The sequence below is a fragment of the Hyperoodon ampullatus genome (genome assembly GCF_949752795.1).
Source record: "Hyperoodon ampullatus genome assembly, chromosome: 1".
Lineage (NCBI taxonomy): Eukaryota > Metazoa > Chordata > Mammalia > Artiodactyla > Ziphiidae > Hyperoodon > Hyperoodon ampullatus.
Window position 1 is genome coordinate 224,512,637 of NC_136914.1, and position 27,680 is coordinate 224,540,316.

Genomic DNA, 27,680 nt, shown 5'->3' on the forward strand with positions numbered 1-27,680 from the left:
GGAGAATTAATATGATGGAAAAAAACTTAATTTTAGAATAAACCATTGATTTTGATTAGTTTTCATTTAAGAAATTCAGATTATGGGAATTCCTTGGTGGTCCAGTGGCTGGTTAGGACTCAGTGCTTTCACTGCTGTGGGCCCGGGTTCGATCCCTGGTTGGGGAGCTAAGATTCTGCAAGCCTTGTGGCGTGGTCAAAAAAAAAAATAGAAATTAAGATTAGGATGATACTAAGGAAAAAAGCTCATGGGATGGAAGATAATCTGTTAGGGCATGATAGGATGAGGATGGGTAAGTGGTGGGGATCTTAGAAATTCCTAGAAAGGATGTCAAATATAGAAATAGTGGGGGTGAAAGATTCAGCTGTGTAGAGGAGAAGTTATTCTAAAATGTAGCAATGATGACATTTTCATTTTTTATAGGCACCATGCCATGTAGAATTTTATCAAGTTAGGTTTCACCTAGATTTTTTTTCATGGAAAGAACCACAGCATTCTTTTTCGTTCGGGTAATTCCTCATTTTCTTGATGAATTGTACTCTTGGCGGTGCGCGGGCTTCTCATTGCGGTGGCTTCTCTTGTTGCAGAGCACGGGCTCCAGGCGCACGGGCTTCAGTAGTTGTGGCTCGCCGGCTCTAGAGTGCGGGCCCAGTAGTTGTGACTCATTGGCTCCAGAGCGCAGGCTCAGTAGTTGTGGCGCACGGGCTTAGTTGCCCTGTGGCATGTGGGATCTTCCTGGAATAGGGCTCGAACCCGTGTCCCCTGCCTTGGCAGGCGGATTCTTAACCACTGCGCCACCAGCAAAGTCCCTCTTGTTGAATTGTACTCTTGCTGTTGCAAAACTGTTGCTTTTCTTTGTACCATCAAACCCCTTGGAATATGTAGAAAGTGATGAGGTATGAATTTTGTATCTTGTTTGTGCTTCCCTTTTGGCGTAAACGCACTGAGAGCTTGTAGACTCAGATTTTGCCTTTTGCAGAAGCCTCTCTGCACATGCCAAATGCACCACCGTCACCAGAAGAGCCCAGAGGCACATTCTCTTGTAGCTCAGCTGACAGGCCTCAGGGTTGAGTTTCTCTGTGTGCTGAGAATTACTGGGGGAGAAGGTATTCTGAAGTCTCATTAGGCAAGATCTGTAGGCTGGGCACTTCCTCAGGGAGCTACAAGGGTTGCCCATTCATAGGCCAGATTCTAGAAGCTCCCGTGCTGGCTTTGAGGCTCCAAGTCCAGATCCTGCCCTGGTCTACTCTGGTTGGCTGGAATATGTAAGATCGTGCATTGTCTTTTATTCTTTTAATCTTTTCGTGTGTGATGGGAACCAAATTCTATCTAATGTGTTCAGTTCCATGCTAAAAACATCTTTAATTTGACATTATTTGAACACCATCATATAAAGCACAGACATGTCGATTTGAGAAAAAAAGAACCCCACAATGCTCTTTTAAATCAAGAACTTAACAACTGGCTTTTCCCCCCTCGTCTAGCAAGATAACAGGGAGATGTTTCGAAATGTTCGGCACATGATCTACGACCTTATTGAGTGGCGATCACAGATTCTTTCTGGAACTCTGCCGCAGGATGAGCTCAAAGAACTGAAGAAGAAAGTCACTGCCAAAATTGATTACGGAAACAGGTTTGTTCATTTGAAAGATGATTTCATGCTTAAATTATCCAATATAATAGCATCCCCATAAACCTTGAGGGGAATATAATCCTATCTTACGATAAAACAAAAATTCTAACATCAAGATAATGGCACGGGTTTCATTTTTAAAAGGATGAGCTGTTTTCTCTTGGATCCTGAAGATCAGGAGTTTTCTGAGTCACTGTTGAAAAGTATTCTTCTCAAGAAGATGGGCCTGGGATAACCTGTCACGGTCACTCTTTCAGAGGGGACCGAACAGTGATTCCCCTGACGGGGAACTTTTCCTTTCTGCTGACAGTATTTGGCCTTGAGTCCAGACATGGGGGTACTTTGTGTAGTAACAGAAGCACCAGGTTTCTTTCTGTGCAATCCTGTGTTCTGAAAGTTGGAAGGGACATCTAAGGGCACCTTAAAACTTGTCACCAGTGTAGGGACGCCAGATTTGGCGAACAAAAATACAGCCAGCTGGTCTCTTCTCTTCTCTGTCATCCTATGTGTGGTTGAATTTGCTCCTTGCCATGTTTTCTCACAAGACTTTCAGGATCAAGCGATTCCTGGCCAAGGAACAAAAGGAGAGTTGTCCTATTTCCCAACGGATTTGAATGAAAACTGGTAATAAAATCAGGTACAATTCCAAGAGAAGACATTGGAGAAGAGCCAAGCTGGGTCTATAAGGAACCTCGCATGAGGTGGCACACATTTATGCTGGGTCAAGATCACTTGCATCTTGCCATATCTCTCTGAGACCATCACTAGTATCTGAACAGCCAGATGTGTTTTATTTTTGTGTCAGTTTTTCTGCACTAGCGCAGAAACTATTATTGTTGGCTTAATAATAAATATGAGACCTTTTGTTGGAAAAAAAATACAGCCAGCTAAATTTGCATTTTCGATATAAACAACACATAATTGTTTTACAGGAGTATGTCTCATGCAAAAGTTCCCATTCCCATTTACAGCAGGGTGCTGCCCAGCTCTGCTTGAATGCCTTTAACAATGGTGCACTCACTCTCCCACAGAGATGCGTGTTCTAGTGTGGGCATGCATTTCTGATGCACAGTCATCCCAGTTCTCCCAGGTTCTGGAACCAGAATGAGGCCACGCCCTTTTCTACCTTTTATAACTATTTGACTGTTCATATAATGTCAGAGCTGCAAGAAGCCTTAAAAAGTATCTGGTCACAGGACCCCCAAATGCTGGTCTGTATCAGAATTGCTTGGAAAGTTTTCAAAATATAGAATCCTGGGAACCACTCCTCAAGATCCTGATTGCTGATGTCTGGAATGCTGGCTAGAAATCCCAGTCTTTAAAAATAGACTTGGACTGTGATGGACAGCAGATTGGGAAACTACTGCTTTAGTCCAGCCTCCTCATTTTACACATTAGGATGTAAAGCTCAGAAAATAGCTCCATTCAGCTGAAGGGAGCCCTGGAAAAACTAAAAAAGTGTTTTGTAAAATCAGAATTATAACAGTTTTGTTTTCTGGTAATTCAGACTTTCAAGTGTGAAAAGGTTTTAAAAGCTGCATTATTAGTAAAATGTCATGTTTGGATTAGAAAAGCCTACAGGAGAAGGCTTTTTAATTTTTTTTCCCCCAGGAGCCAGAGATTTCTGGGTATAGGATATTAGATATTGTTGCAGTGAAACCCACTTCAAGACCACCTGCCTAAAAAACCAAACTTTTGGAGCTTCGCTTTTATTTTCTCTTGGAGTATCATATTTTGAACTTATGTCCAGAAAGCACCTGCTTAATTTGGCCACGGGAAGCCAAAATACATTATGTCGTGGAACAATCTAGTTAAGAAAGGAAGTATTTCCAAACGTAATTTACTACTTTGATAGGAAATGCAGTCCTTAACAAGATAGGTTTTTGCCCAAGGAACTCAGATCTACTCCATAACTTCTCTAAAGCCCAATACTCTGTGCATATCTTTCTAGTTCCTTCTTCAGAAAACAAAATAGTAAAAAATAAAATCACTGTGTTAAAAGTTGGATTTTAAAATGGTTTCTGGGAGACATTTGAGAATGTGATTAAGGTCATGGACCATCTCTCTAGGAAAATGCACATACATAACACATACACATACACACACAATTTTGCACGTAATTTCGGGGGTTCCTCCCCCCCCAGAGGTGCCTTGGGCTTCCACGGATATAGTTTCTAATGGTGTTAGAGTCCCTTGCTCTGCTGCAGTGTGCCTTCACAGTGGAGGCTCGGTCTGGATTCAGAACCCCCCGAGCACCAGCTGCTGAGAACAGCGCATGGAATGGTTGGTGTGGAGACCCCTGAGAGACCACTTCCTGTGGCGGTTTCCACATGGCATGTCGGAAAGAGCATGGGCTCTGCCATGAGAGGGTTCTGGCTCAGAATCCAGGCCCTGGGGTCTTTTAGATGTTTCTCTGAACTTAGGTGTCCTCCTCTGTGAAATGGGTCTGACCATCTGTACTGGCAGGCCTGAGGTACATGGCAGGGTGTCCGCAGCAGGCTGGAGCGTGGCCAGAGCCTCTGCTTCTCAGGGAGCCCGATTCTGTGTGGCCTGCAGGACCTTCTGCTGAGTCCTCCTGGCCCTGCCCACATCAGAACGGATCCCACTTCATTAGCATGGACTCTGCCCACATCAGAACGGATCCCACTCTGCCCACACCAACACTGGCTCCTCCCAGGGGACGAGCAGTCATATTTAAGAGGGAGGGGCTTTCCCAAATTGGTGACTCTTGTTACAAAGACAGCTAATAAGAGCATAAAAGGTTTATTTTCTGTACCTCTTGAAATCCCTCACAATCCTTACCACCACTAAGGTTCTTTTCATGCAAAGGGAAAAGCCTCTATTTGTTTAAAAGCCCGTTTACCCTCGCGCTGCCTGCCGACAGGCCCAGTTGGACTTGTTTCACCATCCGTGAATTTGCTCAGTAGATATATTAACAGGACAAAATGAGGTTTTTGTGATTGCCTCCCACTAACAGTGCAGTGGTCCAGCACAACTGACAAAACTAAACCTGCTTGACACGTTATAGACTCATTCACGTGTAGCTTTAAGGTGTGTGACCTTCGGAGAAGTCAGACATTAGTTCATCTAAATGGAAGTTTTACTGCCAAGTCAACTTTCCTCTTCAACTTGTAACTGTTAAAGATATTCTCTAATTGAAATTCATCTTCATTTCAAAAGATGTTTTCCTTTGTTGTATGGTTAAAAAAAATAAAAATGTCCTGCTTCTATAGACTTGTTAATAGCAGGAAGAAAAAGCCCAAAGGCAAAGTGTAAGGCATCTGTGGTTAAGATCCTCATGTCTTATTAAAAGAAAACCAGAACACACCACCGTAGCACAGCTTTTGGTTTCTTTCTTTATATAATTGCCTTTGTTTATTCTTTAAATAAAAATTGTGGTAAAAATCACCTAACTATTTCGTTGGATTTGGGGAAATGGAGAGAATGTTGCCAAAAAACATTTCCAGATATAGATGGACAGGTTTATTAGTCAGATGCTGCCTGTGTTTTAAGTTGGCTACTACATTTAGCCATCTGGCCAGAAAGTTGCTTAGTATTACTGTGTATGACTTCCATATGTTCTATGTTGAAACACTAGAACGTCTTTATCAAAAATCTTCTGTTGGGCTAATTAAGGGATTAGAACTGACTCTAGGTAGAAGGAACGTAGTGCGGTGGAAGCTGCCAGAGACAGTGGTGAGGAAATGGAGTGGTGAGTGTGCCCCTGCTCCAGCTTTTCCTTCCTCTCACCTCTCCCCAACCACCAGCTGTATATATTTGGGCATATCGGTGGGCATGTGACTGTATATACGTACGCATACACTCACAAATTTATATACACACGTATGCCACAGCATGTACATGGCATGTGTGTGCTTTAAACTGTCCATACAGTTCACATGATAATTAGCAACGTACATTTCATTTGGACTTTGTAGATCTGTAAGACAAAGCCACTACAGCAATGGAAGTAAAAACTGAATAAGTTTTGTTTTTTTTTTTTAATTCCAAGGGTATATATACATTTTAAGTTAAAGGCAGTGACCTTGCAGAATTGTGTTTCCTAATATTGTGTGGATGACCCCGACTTTCTGTGATGTTTTCTGCTCAGTTGCTGGGACTGAAGTTTGTTAGAGAATTCAAAGCCCTGGGGTTGTGAAGTTCTGAATTCTTGTTGTTCTAGGATCCTTGATTTGGACTTGGTGGTGAGAGATGAAGACGGGAACATTCTGGATCCAGAACTAACTAGCACGATTAGTCTTTTCAGAGCTCATGAAGTAGCTTCTAAACAAGTGGAGGAAAGATTACAAGAAGAAAAGGTAAGTTCACCTCTCTGTAGTAGGCCATTTACATATGGAACACATTTTCTCAGCAGCAGTTTACTACATTAGTAACACATCACCGGTGATGCCCATTATGTGCACTGAAAAGGACCTGAAAAGGCACAGCTACACAGTATATTTCATACAATGAGGGGTGGAATGGAGCCCGGCATCAAAACATGCTGTTGATGACCTGAAAGCATTTCAACTCTTGAGGGCGGTGTGCTTCACCTCAGGGGGCAGGATTTTAATGACATTGCCTTTGTGGTCTTAGCTCATGGGAAACAATACTTGATTCTGTGTTTCCTCTGATAGGAGTAGGAGAATGACATACCTAGGCTCAATGATCTTATTTGCAAAGCAGAAATAGAGACACAGACGTGGAGAACAAATGTATGGATACCGAGGGGGAACGGCGGATGGGAAGGACTGGGAGATTGGGATTGACACATAGACACTATTGATGCTACGTATAAAATAGACAACTAATGAGAACCTACTGTAGAGCACAGGGAACTCTGCTTAATGCATTGTGGTGACCTAAATGGGAAGGAAATCCAAAAAAGTGGGGTTAGATGTATATGTAAGGCTGATTCACTTTGCTGTACAGTAGAAGCTAACACAACATTGTGAAGCAACTAGACTCCAATAAGAATTAATTAAAAAAACAAGCGCAGTGAGGGCAGGGAACACGTATCTTATTGATCTTTTTCATCTTCCATGGCCTTTAATGGTATCTTGTATGTAGTTGATACTGAGAACTTGATTGCCTGATCGAGCCATCCATTCACTCAGCAACTGTTGAGCACCTACTCTGTGCCAGGTCCTGAGGCCATAATGATGAATAACAGAGATGTCCTCGGAGGGTTTGATCTAATGGGAGAACCAAACAGTAAACAAGCAACTCCACACGTAGTCTCCCTTCTGATTCATTGACTGGGCCCCTAAATGTTTTGTATCTGAAGAAAATACTCAGTATGAGCTGTTATGGGACTGGGACCATTGCACAGGGCACTGTTATTTTGAGTTGGGTGCGTGCCTGTGATGAGAGTGTCAGGTGAGGACAAGGAAGACACTGCATGAAGGGCTGTGCTGTGTTGTTGCAGCTAGTTTCACATGGTTTTCTGTTCTGTAGGGAATGAACACAGCAGGGGGTAGCCAAGAGTGTCGCTCTTGTCGACTTTCTGTTGTATTGTTTTATTTCCACCGACAGTCCCAAAAGCAGAACATAGACATTAACAGACAGGCCAAGTTCGCTGCCACCCCTTCTCTGGCCTTGTTCGTCAACCTCAAAAACGTGGTGTGTAAAATCGGAGAAGATGCCGAAGTGCTCATGTCCCTGTATGACCCTGTGGAGTCCAAGTTCATCAGGTCAGTGACGTCCCCTGGCTGCTGTCTTTCCTCTTTGGTTACTGTTGGGAAGATGGCCTCAGGACCCCCGACAAAGTCTTGCTCTTGCAGGCAGCCCTAGGGGTGATCAGCTGGCCAGACATCCCCCAGGTAGCTGAACTCTGCGTCCGGGTCAGCTTTCCTGCGTGTACGTGGATATTTGATGGTAAAGCTGTAGTCTTGTAATGTTATAAGGACCTGGCAGCTACAGGTTGAAGTCATGCTCCCTGTGTTGTCTTGAGAGGATGTTTTGTTTGTTGACCACCCCCAGCCCCACCCAATACATTGCTCTTGTCTTAATCTTGCTTTTTCGAGCTTTGGTTCTCTGTGAATGTCATTTCTGGACCTTTGACCTACTGTTATTTCTCCGAGTTGGTTGGCTGGAATACAGTGTCTAGAACGGTGCCTGCTATGTAAAGGCTCTCAAAGAATGTTTGTTCAATAAAATATTGTAAATCCCATCTCTGCCACGTCTGTCCTTTCTCGTGTGCTCTCTTTCTCACTTCTTGTTTTTGTTCCTCAGTATAACTTTCTGTTTGTCCAGAGGGAAGAAGTATGGTTTAAACTGTGTGTGTGTGCGTGCGTGTGTGTGTGTGTGTTTTAAAAGTCTAGAATCTTCACTCGTATTTTTGAAAATATAAAAAACTTAGTATACGACAGAAAACAGAACAAATTTCATTGCCACTTCTGAGAAGGACCTTATTTCTTCTTGTTGTAGGATTCAATATGTATTTTTAGGTCATATTTGGTTTGTGTCAGGCTCTGAAATAATCAGGCAGTTTTACTTTATACTATAAATGAATGAATGGTGAATGTGAGACTATAATTGTTCCAAATGAACAAATATGCTTTTCATAATAAACTTTTAACATATACACACAACTGTGTAAAATAAACAACAACGACCTACTGTATAGCACAGGGAACTATATTCAGTGTCTTGTAATAACCTATAATGGAAGAGAATCTGAAGAAGAATACATATGTATATAACTGAATCACTGTGCTGTGCACCTGAAACTAACACAACATTGTAAATTAACTAATTTTAAAAAGTGGTTAAAAAAGTAATAAAAACTTTGAAATGCCGTTTGCATATAGTTCCTTTGGAATTATAACCCTGGGCATCCAAAATTAAAACCTCAAGGAGTTTGTATAGGCCATCCCTGCATACTATCCTGTATGGAAATTGCTTATCTGTTAATGGCAGAGCAGCTGTATCTGATGTGGTTGATATTTCTGAACCCATTTAGTTGTCTGCATAGTGGACCTCTGTGGTATTAATTAAAAGTCAGTGTGGATGTACATTTGTTTTTTTTTTTTTTTTTTTTTTTTTGCGGTACACGGGCCTCTCACTGTTGTGGCCTCTCCCGTTGTGGAGCACAGGCTCCGGACGCGCAGGCTCAGCGGCCATGGCTCACGGGCCCAGCCACTCCACGGCATGTGGGATCTTCCCGGACCGGGGCACGAACCCGTGTCCCCTGCATCGGCAGGCGGACTCTCAACCACTGCGCCACCAGGGAAACCCTGGATGTACATTTGGTACCCTGTTCTATTTGGGAAATTAATTTGCTTTTATTTCTTTTTTTCAAGTGAAAACTACCTGGTTCGCTGGTCAAGTTCAGGATTGCCCAAGGATATAGACAGATTACATAATCTGCGAGCTGTTTTCACTGTAAGTGCATCCAAAGATGTTCATTTGAATTGCTCACCGTTCTAATGACTATTTTTAATGACCGCCGTCTGACTTCTCACCACACTAGAGCATGGGTCCTTGGGTTGCCTTTAATACTTGTTAATTTACTATAATAACATAACTGCCCAGGAATCTTCTGGGTCTCTAGCTACCCTTAGAGTCCCCGCGACAAAGATGTGTACTCCATTACCTTGAGTATGTCTCTTAAACTTGGATCCTAAGTTCATTTAATGCTAATTGACTTTTGCGATTCAGCTCCTTTTTGTCTTGTGAGTGACTTATTAAAATGCTAAAAACTGGTTGGAGAAAAGAGTTGCAATCCATCTTTCTACTGTCTGTTTCAGTTGAACCTGCATTGAGTAATGGTTCTCCAAAATAACTTATGGAAATTAATATTTCTAGGATCTCGGAAGCAAAGACCTGAAAAGGGAGAAAATCAGTTTTGTGTGTCAGATTGTTCGAGTGGGTCGCATGGAACTGAGAGACAATAACACAAGGAAGCTGACCTCCGGCTTGCGGCGGCCTTTCGGGGTGGCTGGTAATCCACTTTTTCTTAAGAGTTTCAAGATCATCACCTTTGCTGTGAATACGAGCTGCCGTTGCATATTGGACAGTGGGCTGCTTGATTTATAAGCTTTTCTGTTGGAGAGAAAAAAAAATGTATTCGTTCTTCTCTGCATGGGTTCAGGTCCACACGCAGCTCAGGGTCTTTGCTCCACAAGCTTCAGGTGCAAATTATATATTTGGTTTGAAAGTGGATCCTATGTCCTGGAGGAGACCCTGACCCACATGCTCATCCTGGAGGGAAACCAGTCACTGGAGGGTTGTAGGGTTTCTGGACTTGGCGATTGATTGATTTAGGAATGAATTTACGCAGAATGGTCAAAGGGATGAAACGGTAGAAGGAGCTGGAAGCCCGGAGAGGACAGCCTTCTCTTCAGATAGGGGCCTTTTATCCTGCGGACGGGCACTCTGTTTTTGTTTTGTTTTTGGTGACAGCACAAGTAACGGGAGTGATGAATTATCTCTGTGGAGGGGAGAGGAAAGGGTCCCCAGGACGTCCTAATTAGTTGACCTCTTTCAGTGTCACTCTCATTTTTCACAATTTAGGAAGTGATTTTCTCTCACGATTTGATGGCTGCAGTGGAGTTTCATTACGCAGCCCTCTATTTCTTCCTGTCCTTTTTGTGATTCTTGGGATTTATATCAATAGGTATGTGAGAAAATGCTTCCTTTCTGATACATCACTGGATTTCTTGTATGAGTGGAGATGGAAGGACTCTTTACCTGGGCTACCAGGAAACTCAGGGCTTCGTTTCGTTTCGTTTTGTTTTGGCCCCTTTTAAATAGATTTTTGTTTTGTTTTGTTTTTTGTTTGTTTGTTTTTGTTTTTGTTTTTGCGGTATGTGGGCCTCTCACTGTTGTGGCCTCTCCCGTTGCGGAGCACAGGCTCCAGACGTGCACGCTCAGCGGCCATGGCTCACGGGCCCAGCCACTCCGCGGCATGTGAGATCTTCCCGGACCGGGGCACGAACCCGCGTCCCCTGCATCGGCAGGTGGGCTCTCAACCACTGCGCCACCAGGGAAGCCCTAGATTTTATTTTTAGAGCAGTTTTAGGTTCAGAGCAAAAGGGAGCAGTGGGGTGAGGTAGGGAGGGGGCAAGTGATCTCTTACCGTCCACGTTCATCGCAGAGGGCTGGCTTTCCTGAGCTGTTGAGCTGGTGTGTTTCTATAGATGCTACGTAGGGACCTGAGCCCCTGCTTATGTGTTTCCCAACTTCCTACTCCTGTCTGCTCTGAGACGGAGGGAGGATATTTCGTCATCTGATGTGGCCGTGCACACTTTGGGCACAAAAGGTAAATCTTTTAAGGCAACGATTCTCAGCCTGAAGTGTATTTCTCATTTGCACTTATACAATCATATACACAGTCTGGGGAGCTATTAAAACATCTTCTTGCCCGGGTATGCGGTGCACATCCCTGAACTTGGCTCTTTGTGTCTCTTCTGACTGCTGGGAGAGGACGGACCCCTAGAAGCGGATGCTGTGCATCTTGGCCACCTGGGTGCGTGGTGCCCGGTGGCTGTGAGCAGGCTGCGGGGAGGCGTCACTCGAGCCTGCTTCTCACCCCTGCCTTCTTGGCTTTCTACCTGTGCTGTCCCTCCTCCATCACCAGCATCCTGACGCCACCTTCCGTCTACCCCCCGCATCGTGCGATGTCATGTTTCTGGGCCATTTAGGTCCTCCTCTGTCACACACCCTTGGTGACTACATACAGCTGGACTCTTGGCTTTCTTTTTCTTTTTTAATAGATTTTCATTGGAGTATAATTGCTTCACAACACTGTGTTAGTTTCTGTTGTACAACAAAGTGAATCAGCTATACATATGCATACATCCCCATATCCCCTCCCTCTTGCATCTCCCTCCCACCCTCCCTATCCCACCCCTCTAGGTGGTCACAAAGCACCGAGCTGATCTCCCTGTGCTGTGCTGTTGCTTCCCCTGTTGCTTCCCTAGCTATCTGTTTTACATTTGGTCGTGTATATATGTCCATGCTACTCTCACTTTGCTGCAGCTCCCCGCACCCCACCCCCGTGTCCTCAAGTCCATTCTCTACGTCTGTGTCGTTATTCCTGACCTGCCCCTAGGTTCTTCGGAACCTGTTTTTTTTTTTTTTTTTAGATTCCATATATATGTGTCAGCATACGGTATTTGTTTTTGTCTTTCTGACTGACTTCACTCTGTATGACAGACTCTAGGTCCATCCAGCTCACTGCAAATAACTCAGTTTCGTTCCTTTTTATGGCTGAGTAATATTCCATTGTATATATGTGCCACATCTTCTTTAGCCATTCCTCTGTCGATGGACACTGTGGTTGCTTCCATGTCCTGGCTATTGTAAACAGTGCTGCAGTGAACATTAGGGTACATGTCCCTTTTTTGAATTATGGTTTTCTCAGGGTATCTGCGCAGTAGTGGACTCTTGGTTTTCTTAAGACGGACCCTCATACCTGAACATAGAAACGCTTGGGCTCTTAGTTTGGGGGTGACACCCCCAAGTCCTTCATTTCTTCCCTGGGCAACGGGGACCTTTGAAGCCCTAAGTCCAATCACAGCGAGAACTTTCTTCACCAGGGCCTGTGCGCTGAAGACCAGCGAGGGAAAGACATGGTGATGGGCAATTTCAGCGCCTTTTCCCTCTGAGACTGGGCTGGGGGCCCAAAGGGGCTGTCGCTCCCAGGAAGTAGCAGAGCTAAGGCTGCTTTCAACTTACTGGTGCTCAGACCTAGGTTGTGTTCCTTGCTCACATGCTGCCTTCCTGCCAGTAGTTGCTGGGCTCCTGGATGTGTCCAGGGCTAGAGACGGGGCTTTGACAAGGGAGCTGGATTATCAGAGACTCATAGTCAGCTGGTGGGATGAGTCCCAGAGGAGAGAGGTCTGCGGACACAGGAGAGCTGCTCACTGTGGCCTGGGCTGCAGGAGGTAGTCTCCTGGGTTCAGACTCACTTGTTCTGACCCATATGGAGCCAGTTGTCTGAGCTGCTGCTGCAGATACCAAAGGCTGATTGGACTTGGGCTGAAAAATGAGCCCTGTTTGTTGGTTCAGAACTGGTGGTAACGATGTAGTCTTGGCCATATGAGCATCTTAGCAACAGGTGGGATGCTTCTGTTCTGGTCCTGCAAATCCCTTCCGCCTTTTTAGGGTGGAGGGAGGTGGTAGACATGGAAATTGTCCCCATTTTTAATATATGATTGTATGTTGTTAAAGAGGGGACTGTGCAGAAGGAAATCAATGAGGCATGTTGCTCACTTACCTGCAGTCAGTTGTGGTAGCTGAGCAGAGACAGAGCACATGTCCAGTGCCCCTAGGGCTGTTCTTGGGGTTTCTCGCTGTGTTGGTCTGAGCTGGGCATCGGTGATGTTCCAGCTGCCAGATTTGGGGCAGATTCATTCAAGCCTTTGAGCCTAGTTTCCTCAGTCATACAGTAGGTGAGTGTGGGGATTAGCTGTCCAGTGTTTCTTGAAATGGTGTCCCCAGATGCCAGCACGGGGTGGGTAAACCATAGCCACTTTATGTACTGTTTCCTTCTTGGGGCCGTGCAGTGGCTGATGTGAGGCTCCAGAACAGTGCCTTCCAGTATGGTCACCCTGCCACATGTGGCTATTTTGGCATAAAAATGAAATCAGAGTAAAAATTCAGTTCCTCCGTTCCACTGGCCACATTAGATGCTCCTTGGGATAGAACATTTCATCAACACACAAGGTTCTATTGGAAAATGCAACTCAGTCAGTGCCAGTTGGATAATAGACAGAGGAATTTATTAAGTGGAACGCTGCTATTTAAGCCCCAACCCCATTGGGGCTGGTGTTTTCAGATAACTTGATTGGTCTTTCAAACGTGGAAATACTTTAAACTTGAATATAAAAAAATTCCACCAGTTTATGCTTGTTGTTGGTCAGAGGACATTCTGATGTTCTTTTGTTTGTTTGTCTTCTATGATGATAGCATTTAAGCAAAACCACCTCTGTTCTTTTCTTGTCCCCAGTGATGGATGTAACAGATATAATAAATGGAAAAGTAGATGATGAAGACAAACAGCATTTCATTCCCTTTCAGCCGTAAGTATGGGGCAAAGTACTTAACCAGATAGAATATGGAAAATGTATATTTGTAATAATTATCTTTGTAATTCAGCTTATACATTCAGCACAAACAAGAATTGATTATTTAATAATAATGAAACATCTGTTTAGTCGCTGCTCTAGTGAAGGGCCTTTTTGTAGTCGCAAGAAACCTGGGTTAAAGTTTATGGTCTTGCGAGTAGAAGATTTTACGTGTGATCCCTAACGTGCTTATCATGTAGGACGCTCAGAATTACAATTCCAACCTGAACCTGCATGTTTCTTTACATAATTGATTTATTCTAGTAGCTATTCACATTTTCAAAATACAGTAGTTTCAGATTCCTCATGGGAAGTTGCTGTCTTCAAAATAAAAAAAACACACACAATAAGAACGAATTCTTTTGTAAAGTGAGAAATAATACTTGTGATTTTTCTGTCTCTGGGGCTGCCTCGAGTGGACGTCGTCTGCGCTTGCCATTTTTAGGGTTTGTCTAGTTCTGACCTGAAGTCTATAGAGAGGCGTGCTGGGAAAGCACTTGGAGGAGATTCATTAAATTGATTCTCTGATTTGAAGGTGGTTCCCGTGGAAAAGGTTGAAAGAATTGGTGTTATTTCCCTGGAGATTAAAGCCAGAGGGCACCTGGATAATGGTCTGAAGTCCCTTCACGGGCACTTCTCCACCTTAGACAGAGAGAAAGGAGGAGGAATTAGAGGGGTTTAGGTTAACTACAGGAGGGACCTTCCTCCTGGCGGTGTGAAATCTTAGAAGACAGAGAGTAAAGGATAAATTGAGTTAGAATGACCTGTCACAGTGCCCTGCATTCTGTCTTTTCTCCTCATTTCTGTTTCTACTTAAGTGATTCCAGGCTTGAAAGAAATTTTATTTTAGCCAGTTCTGGTTGTTTTCAGGTGTTGGCTGAGGGGGTTTGGAGGTTGGCAGGTGGTGGGGGCAGTCCTGTCCTGGGGGGATGGGGTAGCAGGAGCGGGGAGGTGGTCTCCCTTTGCACCCCTGTCTTTGCACGACGGACTGCGCCTTCAGCCCCGGGCTTGAGAACCACTTGTTCAAGGTGGAACAGAGTGGTTTCCTCTGCAGGCAGGTGATCTGGTCAGACAGCATCTTGAAGCATGGCTCAGCAGGCATTTAGAATAACAGAAAAGATTGCATTAACGTGCTTGAAATTGAGGTTCACTTTTACGTATCTCACCACACAACTGGAGGCAAAGGTTTTTTTTGTGGCTTCATTGCTTTAGATTTATTCTTCTGTCCAGCACTGTAACCACTAGCCACATGTGGCCATTTCAATTCATGAAAATTAACTAAACTTAAATATTTAGTGCATCCATCACACTAGTTCCATTTGAAGTCTTCAGTACCACAGGTGGCTAGTGGCTACCAGATTGGTCAGTGCAGGTAGAGAACATTCCCGTCATCATAGAACGTTCTGTTGGAACGTGCTACTTCGGAATCATACCTGGTGAAGAGAGTTACAAAGGGAACTCCATTCTGTAGAACCTGGAAGTTTCTTTAGTAAACAAGGAGAACATAATCTTGGAACATGGGCAGATATTGAGGTAATAACTAAAACACACCATTATAAAACGATGCTATTAAGTTGCCCATGAGAAAAACAATGCAGCCCAGTGATGCTTTGAATGCCGTTTTATTCATTAGACCTCAGAGTTTCTTGATGCCCAAATGCACCACTGCATTGAAATTACCTGTTGCCTACCAATGTCTGCTGGGAAAAGTCAAGGGAAAAAAAAAAACTTGGGTTATGGTTTGAAAAGTGAGGGGGGTTCGTTTTAGACTCACTCATCTCGATTTCACCGGGACTTGTTATGACTTACTTGAGGTGGCGTCTTGCCGCCATCTTTTTCTCTCTTGTAGTGAAATGTCCACTTTAAAAAATATTATTACATGTTCAATTCTTACTGTAATTTGTGACTTCTTGCTCCATTAAAGGAAGACTGATATACAGATTCATATGTTCAGTGCTGGAAACAAAAGAGAAGCATGATTTTAATAGGAAAATAAGCAATGGAAGTAGTTCTTTGGGAAATGCCATGCTAATGAAACCCATTTTTTGCTCCATTAAAACTGATTTATTATACCACAGGATACATTTCAGGGAAGGAAGCATAGAGTACCTTTCTCTCTCTCTGTCTTTTTTAACTTGGTGAAGTAAATGAAAACGGCCCTCAACTTTCTCGAGTAATGTGGGCTCAAGTGATAAATAGCACTCGTCCTAGTTTCTAGAAATAATTTTAAACATTATACACGACGTATATATTCTTGCCTATTGCATAGTGTGCTTTGCTGTGCTACATGGTATTTCCCTTTGCCCAGGTCGCCTGTTTGTTTTTATTTTCTCAGTCCTAGTTCAGCTTCTATTAAAAGCTCCTGATCCATGAGTCCCCAAAACATTGATGATTTACATTCATAATTGTGTCACAGTTTTACTCTTCAGGCATAGGGTAGTTGTGTTCTCTGAAGATTATGCCCCTCTTTTCACATTTAATTATTCTAGGCTACGTTGAGTACACAGTCTGGTGGAGCAGCGTGGTTGCTACCCGAGCTTCCCAAGCAGTTAGGTCCGAGGGATCTTTTCATTTTTTTGGTCTTGATTTTGCTTTTCCCTTCAAAGCACCCACCCCTTGACCTATGCTATATGGTCAAGAATTGATGAAAAAGAAGAAATGGTCATAAACATTCCTTGGGATTAAATGCCGTTCGGCCGTGTTATTTTCAGATAAGTTCCCTTTTTGTAAGTTGTCTCATAGACATGGAGTGGTGCTCTGGTTCACCGCTATTTCCTGGGGATAGGGCCGACGTCGTTTGCTTTACTTCTCTCGTGCGGTGCAGCATTTTCCTGATCCATGCTCTTCCCTGTCTCTCTTGTCACCTATCCTGTCCTTTGTCGTGCATTGACTTGTGATGACTCTCTCTCGCACTCGGTGATGATGATCTCTTGTGTTCCCTTGTTACCGTGACCTCTGGGTCCCTGTGCCCCTTTGTCTCCTGTGGTCTTGGTTGTCCCGTGCCCTCCAGGCTCGCGTTGGACGACGCCATTCGACACAAGCCGCTGAACATGTCATCCCGTTTTTCACCCAGGGTGGCGGGGGAGAATGACTTCCTTCAGACTGTTATAAACAAAGTCATTGCTGCCAAAGAAGTCAACCACAAGGGCCAGGGTATGTATTCTATGGTTTCGTTTCTATAAGAGTCCATTTGCATGAACTTGGGAACGTGCTGTGGTTTGAATTTTAGTTTGATGATGATGATGATGATATTGATGATGATGATGAAAATGACAACAGTGATGATGATGGTGATGATGATGATGGTGATGATGACGTGATGATAATGGTGATGATGATATTGATGATGATGAAAATGACAACAGTGATGATAACGGTGATGATGACGGTGATGATGATGATGGTGACGATGGTGATGATGATGATATTGATGATGATGATGAAAATGACAACAGTGATGATGATGGTGATGATGACATGGTGATGATAATGGTGATGATATTGATGATGATGATAAAAATGACAACTGTGACGATGATGGTGATGGTGATAATGACATGGTGATGATAATGGTGATGATAATATTGATGATGGTGATATTGATATGATGATAATGACAACAATGGTGATGATGATCTTGATGATGATGATGATGATGATGGTGGTAACAGTGATACTGATGGTGGTGATGCTGCTGATGCTGCTAATGATGATGGTGGCAGCGCTGGGTAATGGTGTACTCATTGTCCCTGATGTACAGCCTGTGAGGGTTTTCTTGCCGATCATCTTTGTAAGCATTGCTGAGAGCCAAGCTCCTGGATGAGACGAGAAAACTGACTAGGATACAATGAAATGTTTGGAAAGAGCCCAGAGTTGATAGGACTGGAAGCAACTCCTCTGTTGCCTTTCCTCAGACTTCTCCAGCCACCTCCTCTGTTCAGAACACTTGAATGACTTCACAAGAGAATAAAATAACTGTCCACTGCCTGTGATTTCACCTTGCTGTTTAGAGACACAGAGAGACATTCAACATCACCCACCTCCCCACGTGCTCTTCTTCTCACTGGTTTTTTCTCACTCGTGTTGTGAGCTAATCACTGCCACCTTGTTTTCCGGGCCTCCCGCACCCCGTACCCCTGAGAAAGGGGCTCCATTTCGCAGACTGGTGCCCCTTTAGTTTTGTAATCGAGGGTGTTTCTCCTCCCTGCTCCCCAGCCTGCAGTCATCATTTTTAATCCCACGCTGACAAGTTTCCCAGCGGCTGACCCTCTGTTGGCAGAGGCAATGAATCAATCACCACGGGCTGGTGACAGCTGGCACTCGGCTGGCCAGGAGGGCTGCCGGAAAACAAGTGTTTACTGAGGCCCCGCTTCCAGCTGGAAGGGAAGTTGGAGGAGTCACCTTCTGAGTTGCTCCGACCTGAGGCTGCTTTTAGCACCAGTGGGAATATCCATTCCTCAGTCCTTGATTAGATGCAGACTTAACCATAAACTCAGTAGAGCTGAGGTGACTAGACCTGCTTCATTGTCTAGTTACCTTATGTCACCAGACTTTTAAGAAACAATTATCTTGATTCATTTCCCATTGTTCTAAGGGAGAGCGTGAATCAAACCCAAAGAATGTTCTGGAGGAATTAACAGCCCCTCTCCCTCTGCAGGGACTTTTGGCTTTCTTTTGGTATGAACCACACCCCTTCCCTGGAAAACAACAAAACAAAAACCCCAACCCAAAACGTGAATGAATCGTGGCCTCTCTAGACAGAGCAGTTTTCAGCTGACCCAGGACCCGTCTTCTCATAAATTACCAGCCCTCTCAATTTGCACTTTAACTGAAAACCACAGGGAGATCCAATTAAAGCTGTTTGATTAGAGCGCTCTGAGGCAGTGGCCCCAGGCCCCAGGGCCCCAGCTCCTCTTGCAAAGTCATCAGAGTTTTGATAACACTTTTATTACAGAGTCACACAGGAAAAGTGGAGACTGGTGGCCGGCCAGCAGGAACGTGCTCACAAAGAGGACCCATGGCCCGCCTCTGTCAGTCTCACTGGTATTGTGGCCAAAATCTGTGTCACAGAGATGGACTGTTGCCAGGGGACCCCGATTCCTTGAACTCTGGGGGGAGGAGGGGTGCTTTCAGGTCACAGTGAGAGCTAAGTGACGAGAACATTGATTGTTTTCAGAGGGACCCTTGGTGCCTTCCTGAACCAATATGCCCTTGGGCCACATCACTGGCTCAGGTTGACCTTGAACTGGAAGTGATGGAGTGACCTTTCGCCAGGGCTCACTCTCAGGCCTATTTCAGTGCATTCCAGGGAGAGCTGAGAGGCCCGGGGCCCAGTGAATGCAGCACGGAGCGAGCTGCTAGGTTTGCAGGGTTTTGCCCAGTGGAGCCCCATGTTTCCATCCATGGTGACCCATCAGGTCACACAGTCAAGTGCACAGAGCTGTGGAAGGGACTTGGAGGGACATGGCCTGTCCCTTCTGAACTGGTCTCCAGGCTTTGGCCTAGTTTAGGTTAACATCTGCATGTTTACTTGTTGCAATGGACATCTTTTATATTTAGCCCACATTATTCTGAACCCTGAACCCAGAGGCACTGGGTATTTTAGTGGACGGTGAGTCCTCATACACCCCCAGACATCTGCTCCTGTTGTTTGAAATATAGCATGTGCTAATAATCCCTTTTGTGTTTAGTTACTCTGGTTTAGCAAAAGTCAACCTAAAATACACTTTTCCCTTGAAAATTGGCCTCATTTCCTCCTCTGAGGAAAGTGTTTGAAACCCAACGTAACTGGGCAAATTTTATCTCTGTGTTTAAATTGTGTTATAACAAGTTGTGTCACCCAGTTACTGGTTCATCAGCTAGTTGAGCAAGCTGGTACTTGTGAGAAAGAAAAGGTGTTGGAAAGCCATCTTCACTTTTACCCTCTTAAATAATTATCTCAGCACATCCTGCAAGTCCTTGAAAAGTGTCTTAGAGTTAGATTTATTCTGGAGATATTCCTTCCTTTGGGAGGTTTCGGGACTCAGACTCCTAAGATTTAGCTGCGTCCTGGTGTCCCCAGCAGGGAACAGGTTCATGTCAAGTGTCATGTGCAGTGATAATTCCCCTTGCAGTTCTGTGAGCATCCCTTTTCCCTGGTCTGCTCTACTGGAGGACAGCGCCGAGGGTCAGGTGCCCGGCACTCCAAGGGTCCGTCTGTTTACTCCTCCTACAGGTCTGGAGCGGTGCCAGCTTGTGGTCTTTTTTTAAAATGTAAATTTATTTATTTATTTATTTATGGCTGTGTTGGGCCTTCGTTGCTGCGTGCAGCCTTTCTCTAGTTGTGGCGAGCGGGGGCTACTCTTCGTTGTGGGCTTCTCATTGCTGTGGCTTCTCCTGTTGTGGAGCATGGGCTCTAGGTGCATGGGCTTCGGTAGTTCTGACTCTCAGGCTTTGGAGTGCAGGCTCGGTAGTTGTGGTGCACGGGCTGAGTTGCTCCGCGGCATGTGGGATCTTCCCAGATCAGGGATCGAACCCATGTCCCCTGCATTGGCAGGCAGATTCTTAACCACTGCACCACCTGGGAAGTCCCGCTTGTGGTGCTTTTGTGTGAATTAGAAAGAGATGGTCTGTCCTCTGGGTGAGTGGGGAGATGCACCGCTGCCAGGATTTGCAGCTTGGTGAGCAGAGTGCAGGCTGGATTTAGCTCCCACTTGCCTTCCTTTGCTAGTTGCCTTGTGCAGTGCACGTCCTGAGCAATGATGCACGTGTCCCTGCTGGGGTGCTCCCCTGACGACTCCTTAGAGACCTGTTTTTATTGGCTACGCTTCTCTCCTACTTCTTCAGCTCTCCCTCTCATGATCGGGAATTTTATATCTGAAAAAGAAAGAAAGGGGAACAATATAGAAGGAAAGAAAAGAAAAGGAAACAAACAAAAAATTCTCCCTGTCTCTGTATTGACTAGCTCTTGACTGCACTGTGATTCCTCAGTGGACTCTTGCGCCTGCTGTCCGCCCCTCATCTCCTGTAACTTCTCTGTCCTTCTCCCGGCAGCGTTCGCCCCTCTCCTCCCCCAGGAGGGCTCCTGCCGAGGCCCACCCTGGTTGCCCCGTGCTGCAGACACTCCCCTTTCCTCGGGCTGCATTTTGTGCCATCGGCCACATTGATGCCACCCGCGCCTGGTTTTCCTTTTTCTCTGCCCTCTGCTTTCCCCTGTCTCTCGCCGACTTCTCTTTCCCTGTGTGGACTCCCAGTGTCAGCAGCTCTCCCGGGCACAGGACGGGCGTCTTCTTGCTCTCCTCCCTCTGTGCTCTGACCCTTCAGGACGTCTCCACTGGGATGCAGGGTGTGCCAGCACCTGCTATGGGTCATGCCCAGGACCGGCGCCATCTCTGAGAGCCACTCCCTCTCCATTCCTCCTTCCTCCACTTCTGATATGACCCCCATGCTGCTCACAACACCCCTGCCCCCGGTGCTGAAGTCCTGCCACTGTCCACCTGGGCTCCTGCAGTGGTCCCTTCACTGGGGTCCTCACCTTGCTCTAAATTCCCAGCTACCCAGTCCCACGCAGCCACCTGAGTCCTGTCAGGTCAGACTCTGGTCGGACTCTGGTCGGACTCCTCCTCCGGGCCCTTTGGTGGGGACCATAGCTCCTGCCACGGCCGACAGGCCCTGGGGTCAGGTCTGTGCTGCTTTCCCCACTCCTCTTCCACCTGCATCTTGGGGCTGCAGCCTGGAGCCTCCTTATTTAGCGTCTCCTCACCCCTCAGATCTCAGCACAATGTTCCTTCCTCAGGGGAGCCTCTGTGACGCCCCGGAGCGCAGTCTCCACATGTGCTTTAGAAAGCACTTTGTAGGCACGTATTTCGCAGAGAGACCTTGGTGTTTGGCTCATGGGATAGAAGGGAGCCCCTGGCAGTGGTGTAGTGAGTCTTCGCCCTGTGTCTGCAGTGCCCTGTGTGTGTCTGGCGCACAGTGGGTGCACATGAGGTACTTTTGAATAAATCAGAGGGACGGTCTAGTTGGCAAGAGGAGAGGGCTTTCACCGGCTGGTAAAGAGTAAAATGTCATCAGTGACCGTGGACTTTCTCAACGACAAGTTCTGTAAATCTTCGCAGAGGACAGGCCAGCTGCTGGGAGACCAGGGGGCTGGAGGGGGGAGGGGGAGGGAGTGAGGAGTGAGGTTTAATTCAGCAGAGCCGCTCGCAGCAGAAGCAGCCTCAGTTGTGTTCCTTGTGTGTCCCCCATCAGCTGTCTTCCAGGTCCAGTTAGAATGAAAGTTGTCTGTGAACAAGGTCTGTGGTTTTCCCATTTTCTTCTACTGAGTGCAGGGTGCTGAGCTAAACAGTGGTGAGTGGTCCCCGGAAGCATGCATCTAGAGGAGGGACAGCTGGACAGACAGACACATACACACGTGGGCACACACACAATAGTCATGTAAGTGAGGACAGGTACTGTTATGTTCTGATGGGCAGGTGGGGTGCCGCAGAGCTGAGTCAGAGGAGAGCAAGCAGGCCAGGCCTCCGAAGTCTCAAGGATGGAGACCCCGACCTGCCCCGAAGTCTCAAGGATAGAGAGACCCCGACCTGCCAACTGATAGTGACACCCCTCCCTCCCTAGGAAAGCAGGTCCTTGAAAACACTGACAGAGCCAAGCGACTGCTTTGTGTCCTGCCTTGGACTTTGTTAAGTGTCGGCTTTCTTCCCTCTTATCGTTTGATTGCTGCTCCTGGAGCATTTTATACAAAATGCGTCAGCTTTTGTGGGCAGGGCACACAGGCCTCCCAGGTACACCGTGCTCTCTCTCGGGCGTCCTTGCATCTCTTTTAGAGGGTTTGAAAGCCTTCATTTTCCCCCTTGGAGAAAGGAGCTGAGTGGTGGCCAGAGCATTAGTTGCTACTTTGCTGTGACGTTGTGAAACAGAGGGACGGGGCTGCCCTGACTGCCGCTGTCCCCCAGTCGTGTGGGTGGCCCGCTGGTGGTCCCCAGCCCTGTGCTCTGCGGCTCCCATTCCCGGGAGCACGGGTGCCACTGAGCAACTGGATACTTTCGTGGGTTTGTGAAGCTGCGAATTTACCTCCTGATTCCTCTCCCGCTGTCATCCTTCTTGGGAGAATGGAAAATGATAGCCTTCTCAATTCCCTTCCAGAAAAATGCTACCTTCTGATTTATCTTCAATGTATGTCAACTCAAAAGAGTCATCAGTGCCAGGCAGAGGTAGCACGTAACTGCTGTTACGTCCCTAGGCTCCTCCAATGTGCGATTTGCATCCCAGCTAATCAGATGCAGGCATCTGTGCCAGGCACCTTTTCCCTGGTCCCGCTCCTGTCTTTCTCATCCACCCACACTTCCTCTTAAGGCACTGCATTTTGAATTAAAAGCTGCTCATTCATTGATACTGATTTCATGAAAACTTCTAAAAATGTACAAGATATAAAGATGTACATGATAAAATGTGACTCATGCATCCATTGCTTTTCTAGGTTTGTGGGTAACATTGAAATTACTTCCTGGAGATATCCATCAGATTAGAAAAGAATTTCCTCATTTGGTGGACAGGACCACAGCAGTGGCTCGGAAAACGGGGTTTCCGGAGATAATCATGCCTGGTAAGAATGGATGAATCCTTTAGCCCCTCTGAGCGTGGGGTGGATGCGGCCGGCATTGGGAGGGTTTATGTAGCTGGCTGCAAAGAGCGACATTTAGGTAGGAGCTCAGGGAAGCAGAGGGTCGAGGGTGTAAAGCCCCGCGTGGCGATGGGTCATTCCTGCAGGCAGGGGCTGCGGCCAGCGTGACAGCCGACCACCCGGGGTCAGGCCGAGGGGAGGAGGTTTCTCTTAGTTATAATAACCCTGGAGGGCTGGTGTGGAGCGACTCCTGGTGATACAGTAACAGGGATAAGCAAATGAAACAGCATTGGCCAGAGACCCAGCCCTGAGACCTTGAGATGGTTTCTGTCTCCAGCTGGGGAAAACGCCATCACGATCGTAATCAGACGCGCTGCTGTTCCGTGTTCTGCTGTTGCCCTTAATCAGGATGCCTGCGATTTGTCTTCTGCCCACAGTGTCTGGAACGGAAGCGTGGGCGTTTGACATCTCACTCACCCTGGCTGAAGGACTGAGTGCGTTTGGTCGGGTGATACTTAATAATGCGATAGAGGGTGATCAGACAGGGGACCGTTTGGAGAGCTGTGCAGAATTCACTTTTAGGCTCTGAGGAATGGATTGATTATGATGGTTGCGTAGGACTAAGGTGACTCCTTTACGATAATAATGTACGTCCACGATGATGGTCCTGGGCCCGTCTTATGATCCTATAACAGCATTTGAATGATCCAGAATGTGTTCAAAATGAAGGGAGCACAATTTGGGTAAATATACCCTCTTATGTTCCAAGCTTTGAAAATAACCCTCTTTAGTAGGTTATGGGTTAAATGTCTCTTCACCACATTGGTCCACAGCCTTGAACCCCATCCATTGGCCCCAGAAGTGAGAGTGCAGGCATCTCACCCTCTGGTATGAATTTCATTTCTGCCCCTCCCTGGCCCTGGGCAAGTTACCCGATCTCTCTTAGCTGTGGTTTCCTCCTCTGAAGAACAAGAATAATAATAATTCCTACCTATAGATCTGGTTGGAGTTAGGATACTTTAGGGTGTAAGTAACAGAAAACACAAGGCCAGCTCAAATGGCCACACCCTGAGGATATTTGTCGGTCACGTGAATGAGGAAAAGGGACCGAGCCTGCTGCCAGCTCAGCCTGGACCACTGGCTCCGGCTCTCTGCAGCCGCCTCTGCTGAGCTGTCTCCTTTGCGTATTGACTTTATCCTCTGGGGACAGGTCGGGCTGGCGCCCATCTTCTTACCAAATCCCAGTGTCCTGAAGAAGACGACATCCACCCAGTGTTTCCAAACAAGCAGGCCGAGCGTCATGTGGCCTGGACTGCTCAGGTCCCCTGGGGACCCTGGACAGCAATGGTGGTGACATATGCACATCGGCCACAGGGACCTCTGGAAGGGGTCAGCTCCTCCCAGCTGCGAGGGTTGTATGAGGGAGACAGGGACACACTACACATGCCTGGATAGACATCTGATCAAAAGAAGGAAGGGCGAGCAGAAGGTGACAGCCCAGCACAAAGGCTGCTGCAGGGCGAATGCACAGGTTGTGTGGATGAAGCCTGTGAATGTTGACACCCGGTACCCGCTCAGTGTGTATTAGTTATCACACTAGTATCGCCCCAACCCAACCATGGGTTTTACGCTCATTAAACTGATAATGAGAGCCCACATTAAGGTTAACCTCTGATATTTACATATGCCTTCAGTTTCCAGATGACATTCATATTAACCATCTGATTTGATTCTCACGAGATCTTGGGAAGCATGAATCTTTATCCTTGATGTCCGTGGGATACTTTTTGGTTTGCAAATACTGCTCCCGTTAATAATCTAGCTTGATTCCATATAAGGATCTTGGAAGCCTACAAATCGGTGTTGAACTAATTCCCATCAAGATTAAGCCACCGCCTGAAGTCACCCGGGTAACGAGCAGTGGAAACGGGGCCAAAGCACCCCATGGTCGGTGCTTCCCTGCAGCCTCCTGGTACAGGGCTTTGCTGTAGGTTCACAGGGAGAGCTGGGCACTCAGTGTGCCTCAGAGTTATTGCTTTGTTTATTTGAGGGACATGTTCTTTCTCCTCCCTCTGCCTCTCAGGGCTCTTGCGGGTCATTGTCTACTCTGTCTGTTAAAACGATAGGAAAGACATCTAACATCAGCTAGATTGAATGTTGGCCAGTCTCACCTATAGCGGAGGTAAGCATGACACCCAGCAAGTTAAGAAACGATGGAGCACCTGTTGCTCGTAGGAGTCAAGGCTGTTCGACATGCAGCTAATTAACTTGGACTTCCGAGTGGACATACTGTTTGCATTTGGATTTGAGGTGCAGATTTATAGATGAGTTTAACGTCATTGACATCATGCATTTATCTTGGGTGACCTTAGGAGGCCCTCGTATGCAAAGGGAAACCTGGGAAACTCCTGGTTCACGCTGCTTGTGCCTCCCTTACAACTGATAGACTTAAAAAGTAAGTCTAAACCCCTAAGATAATCTCATGATCGATGCATGGGAAAACTGTGCAGCTGACCATTGTTCTGGCTTGTTCTATGTCCTAAGTCTGGGGTTGGGCTTCCCATAGTGAGCAAGCGGGGCTTGAGTGAGTCCCCCACGTCCTCTGTGGCTGAGTGACCACTGAGAGGCTGTGAGCACCACATCTTACCCTTTTGGGGGGGGCTCTCTCAGACCCCTGCCTTCAGCCTCGCAGAACCTGTGCCTTCTTGTACACGCACGTTTATGGAGACGTGCATCTCCTTTGCACAGTGGGAGAGCCGGCCGTGTCACTGTTGTTGCTGGTTCTCCTACCTTCTCATGACCCACTGGGAATCCCTAGGTCCTTCTGAAGGATCCTGGTGGGGAAGCAGAGTTGTCGCCTGAGCTGGGAAGGCGGCTGGAGGCTTGGATGGGCACCTGTGTCTGCTTCCAGCCTCCTTCCTCCCCAGAATGAGCACCTTGTAGCCCGGGAGGCATTTGCTGAGACCCTCTTGTGAGTGAGTGCCCCTTGGGGGTACTGACCTCCTGTAAATGGGCTTGCTCTTCTGGGCTGGAGTCAGGATCCCTAGGCCCATAGGAGAAGGGGACCCTGAGGTTCAGCCACCTCCCTGCCCAGCGCATGCTGCTTCTCTGGCTGATGAGGCCCGTATGAAGCTGCTGTGGCCCTTTTTGATTATGGCGTTGGTGCTTTGATAGGATTTTCAGGCGGAGCGCTTGTACAGACTACGCTGCCTTATCGATAAGGCCATTTAGTGGTGAGTGGCCTGGGAGGTTAAGTGACTGGTCTGAGGTCACACAGCTAATTAGCGGCAGGTCCTGGACCGGCAGCCTTGCCTCCTGCCCCCAGCGCTGTGCGCCATCCTGCTTGCCTTCTCCGTGGTCGCTATCGGCGATCACAGCCCCACTTCTTTTCCAGCAGCTACTATGGCAGTGGTAGCAACCTGCTGGGATTATTACAGTAATGACTTTTAAATGAAAGCTTAATCTAATAGTTGGGTACATTAAAAGCCAGAATAGAGCAGTCTAGAAAGCAAAAGAAAAACAAGAAACCAAGGGGATTTTTTTCTCTTCAGGGATCCTTGTTCTTTGCCCAGAGCAGGTCATTGGCTGCTCCTGGCCACACTGTTGAGGCAGCCAGACAGACAGCAGAGCAGCCGTCAGAGCGTAGCGATGCTTCCTCTAAATCACGTTGCTAACGAAGCTTGCAAAGTTTTCCCAGTCGAACCATTACCAGGGGCTTTGTGTATTCTCAGGAGGAGGAAGCGTCTTGAGCTCATTTGTTGCGTGTGTGTGTGTGGTTGTATTTTTGGGGGGCACAGTTTAAGGCCCATCTCACTTTAAAAATGTATGAGTCTTTGCTCCCTGTGTCCCCGTTCAGGATCTTGACAGCTGCCTGCCAGGAGGAGGGAGGATTCTTCGCAGAAAGTTTCTCTCTTGACCCTTCCCTAGTCCCTGATCCTAAGTGTCAACTCAGGACGTTGGCTTGTGGTTCAAATGCTGTTTTTGTTCAACTCCTTAGTGGAGCGAAAAGGAGGCCAGTGTTGCTCGTTATCCTCGGCGTGCCAGGGGGTGTTGGGATAGTCCTTGGCTACTGAGAATCAGATGACCGCAGCCATGCCCTAACAAGGGGTGGCGATGTGGGTTGCAGTGGGCCATGGATGCTGGGGATTGGGGGGGTCTAGCGTCTGCGCAAACCCACTGACAGCATTCGAGCTGCCCCGGGCATGGGCTGCCCACGGAGTGAAAGAGCTCCTCTGCCCACGTGAAGCACCAAGCAGATAATTAGGGGCCCTGACATTTCCTCTTTCTTGCAAGTCTTACAGTGATGAAAATTGCCTTTGTCATGCTGTTAAATGTGGGCACTATTTTGTAGAAAATATTTCATAATCAT

General features: G+C 46.6%; 1 protein-coding gene and 1 pseudogene across 12 annotated transcripts in view; both read left to right on the plus strand.

The window, feature by feature from the left end:
* Window positions 1-27,680, plus strand: part of DOCK1 (dedicator of cytokinesis 1) — a gene marked incomplete at both ends in the record, with an annotated part of 536,109 nt that overhangs the window by 77,033 nt on the left and 431,396 nt on the right. For 5 of the 11 annotated variants that reach the window (XM_079700793.1, XM_079700790.1, XM_079700799.1 and 2 more), the window contains 8 exons: window positions 1,485-1,633; window positions 5,817-5,952; window positions 7,169-7,326; window positions 8,938-9,019; window positions 9,443-9,578; window positions 13,590-13,662; window positions 16,781-16,860; window positions 23,168-23,293. In XM_079700793.1, coding sequence (XP_079556919.1) covers window positions 1,485-1,633; window positions 5,817-5,952; window positions 7,169-7,326; window positions 8,938-9,019; window positions 9,443-9,578; window positions 13,590-13,662; window positions 16,781-16,860; window positions 23,168-23,293 — 940 coding nt within the window. Of the gene's footprint in view, window positions 1-1,484; window positions 1,634-5,816; window positions 5,953-7,168; window positions 7,327-8,937; window positions 9,020-9,442; window positions 9,579-13,589; window positions 13,663-16,717; window positions 16,861-23,167; window positions 23,294-27,680 lie in introns of all 11 variants that reach the window. The other 6 variants (XM_079700789.1, XM_079700792.1, XM_079700795.1 and 3 more) reach the window with 4 other exon arrangements.
* LOC307050691 (large ribosomal subunit protein eL39-like) lies at window positions 2,164-2,319 on the plus strand (annotated as a pseudogene). The gene has a single exon. The product of its transcript is annotated as a large ribosomal subunit protein eL39-like (transcript).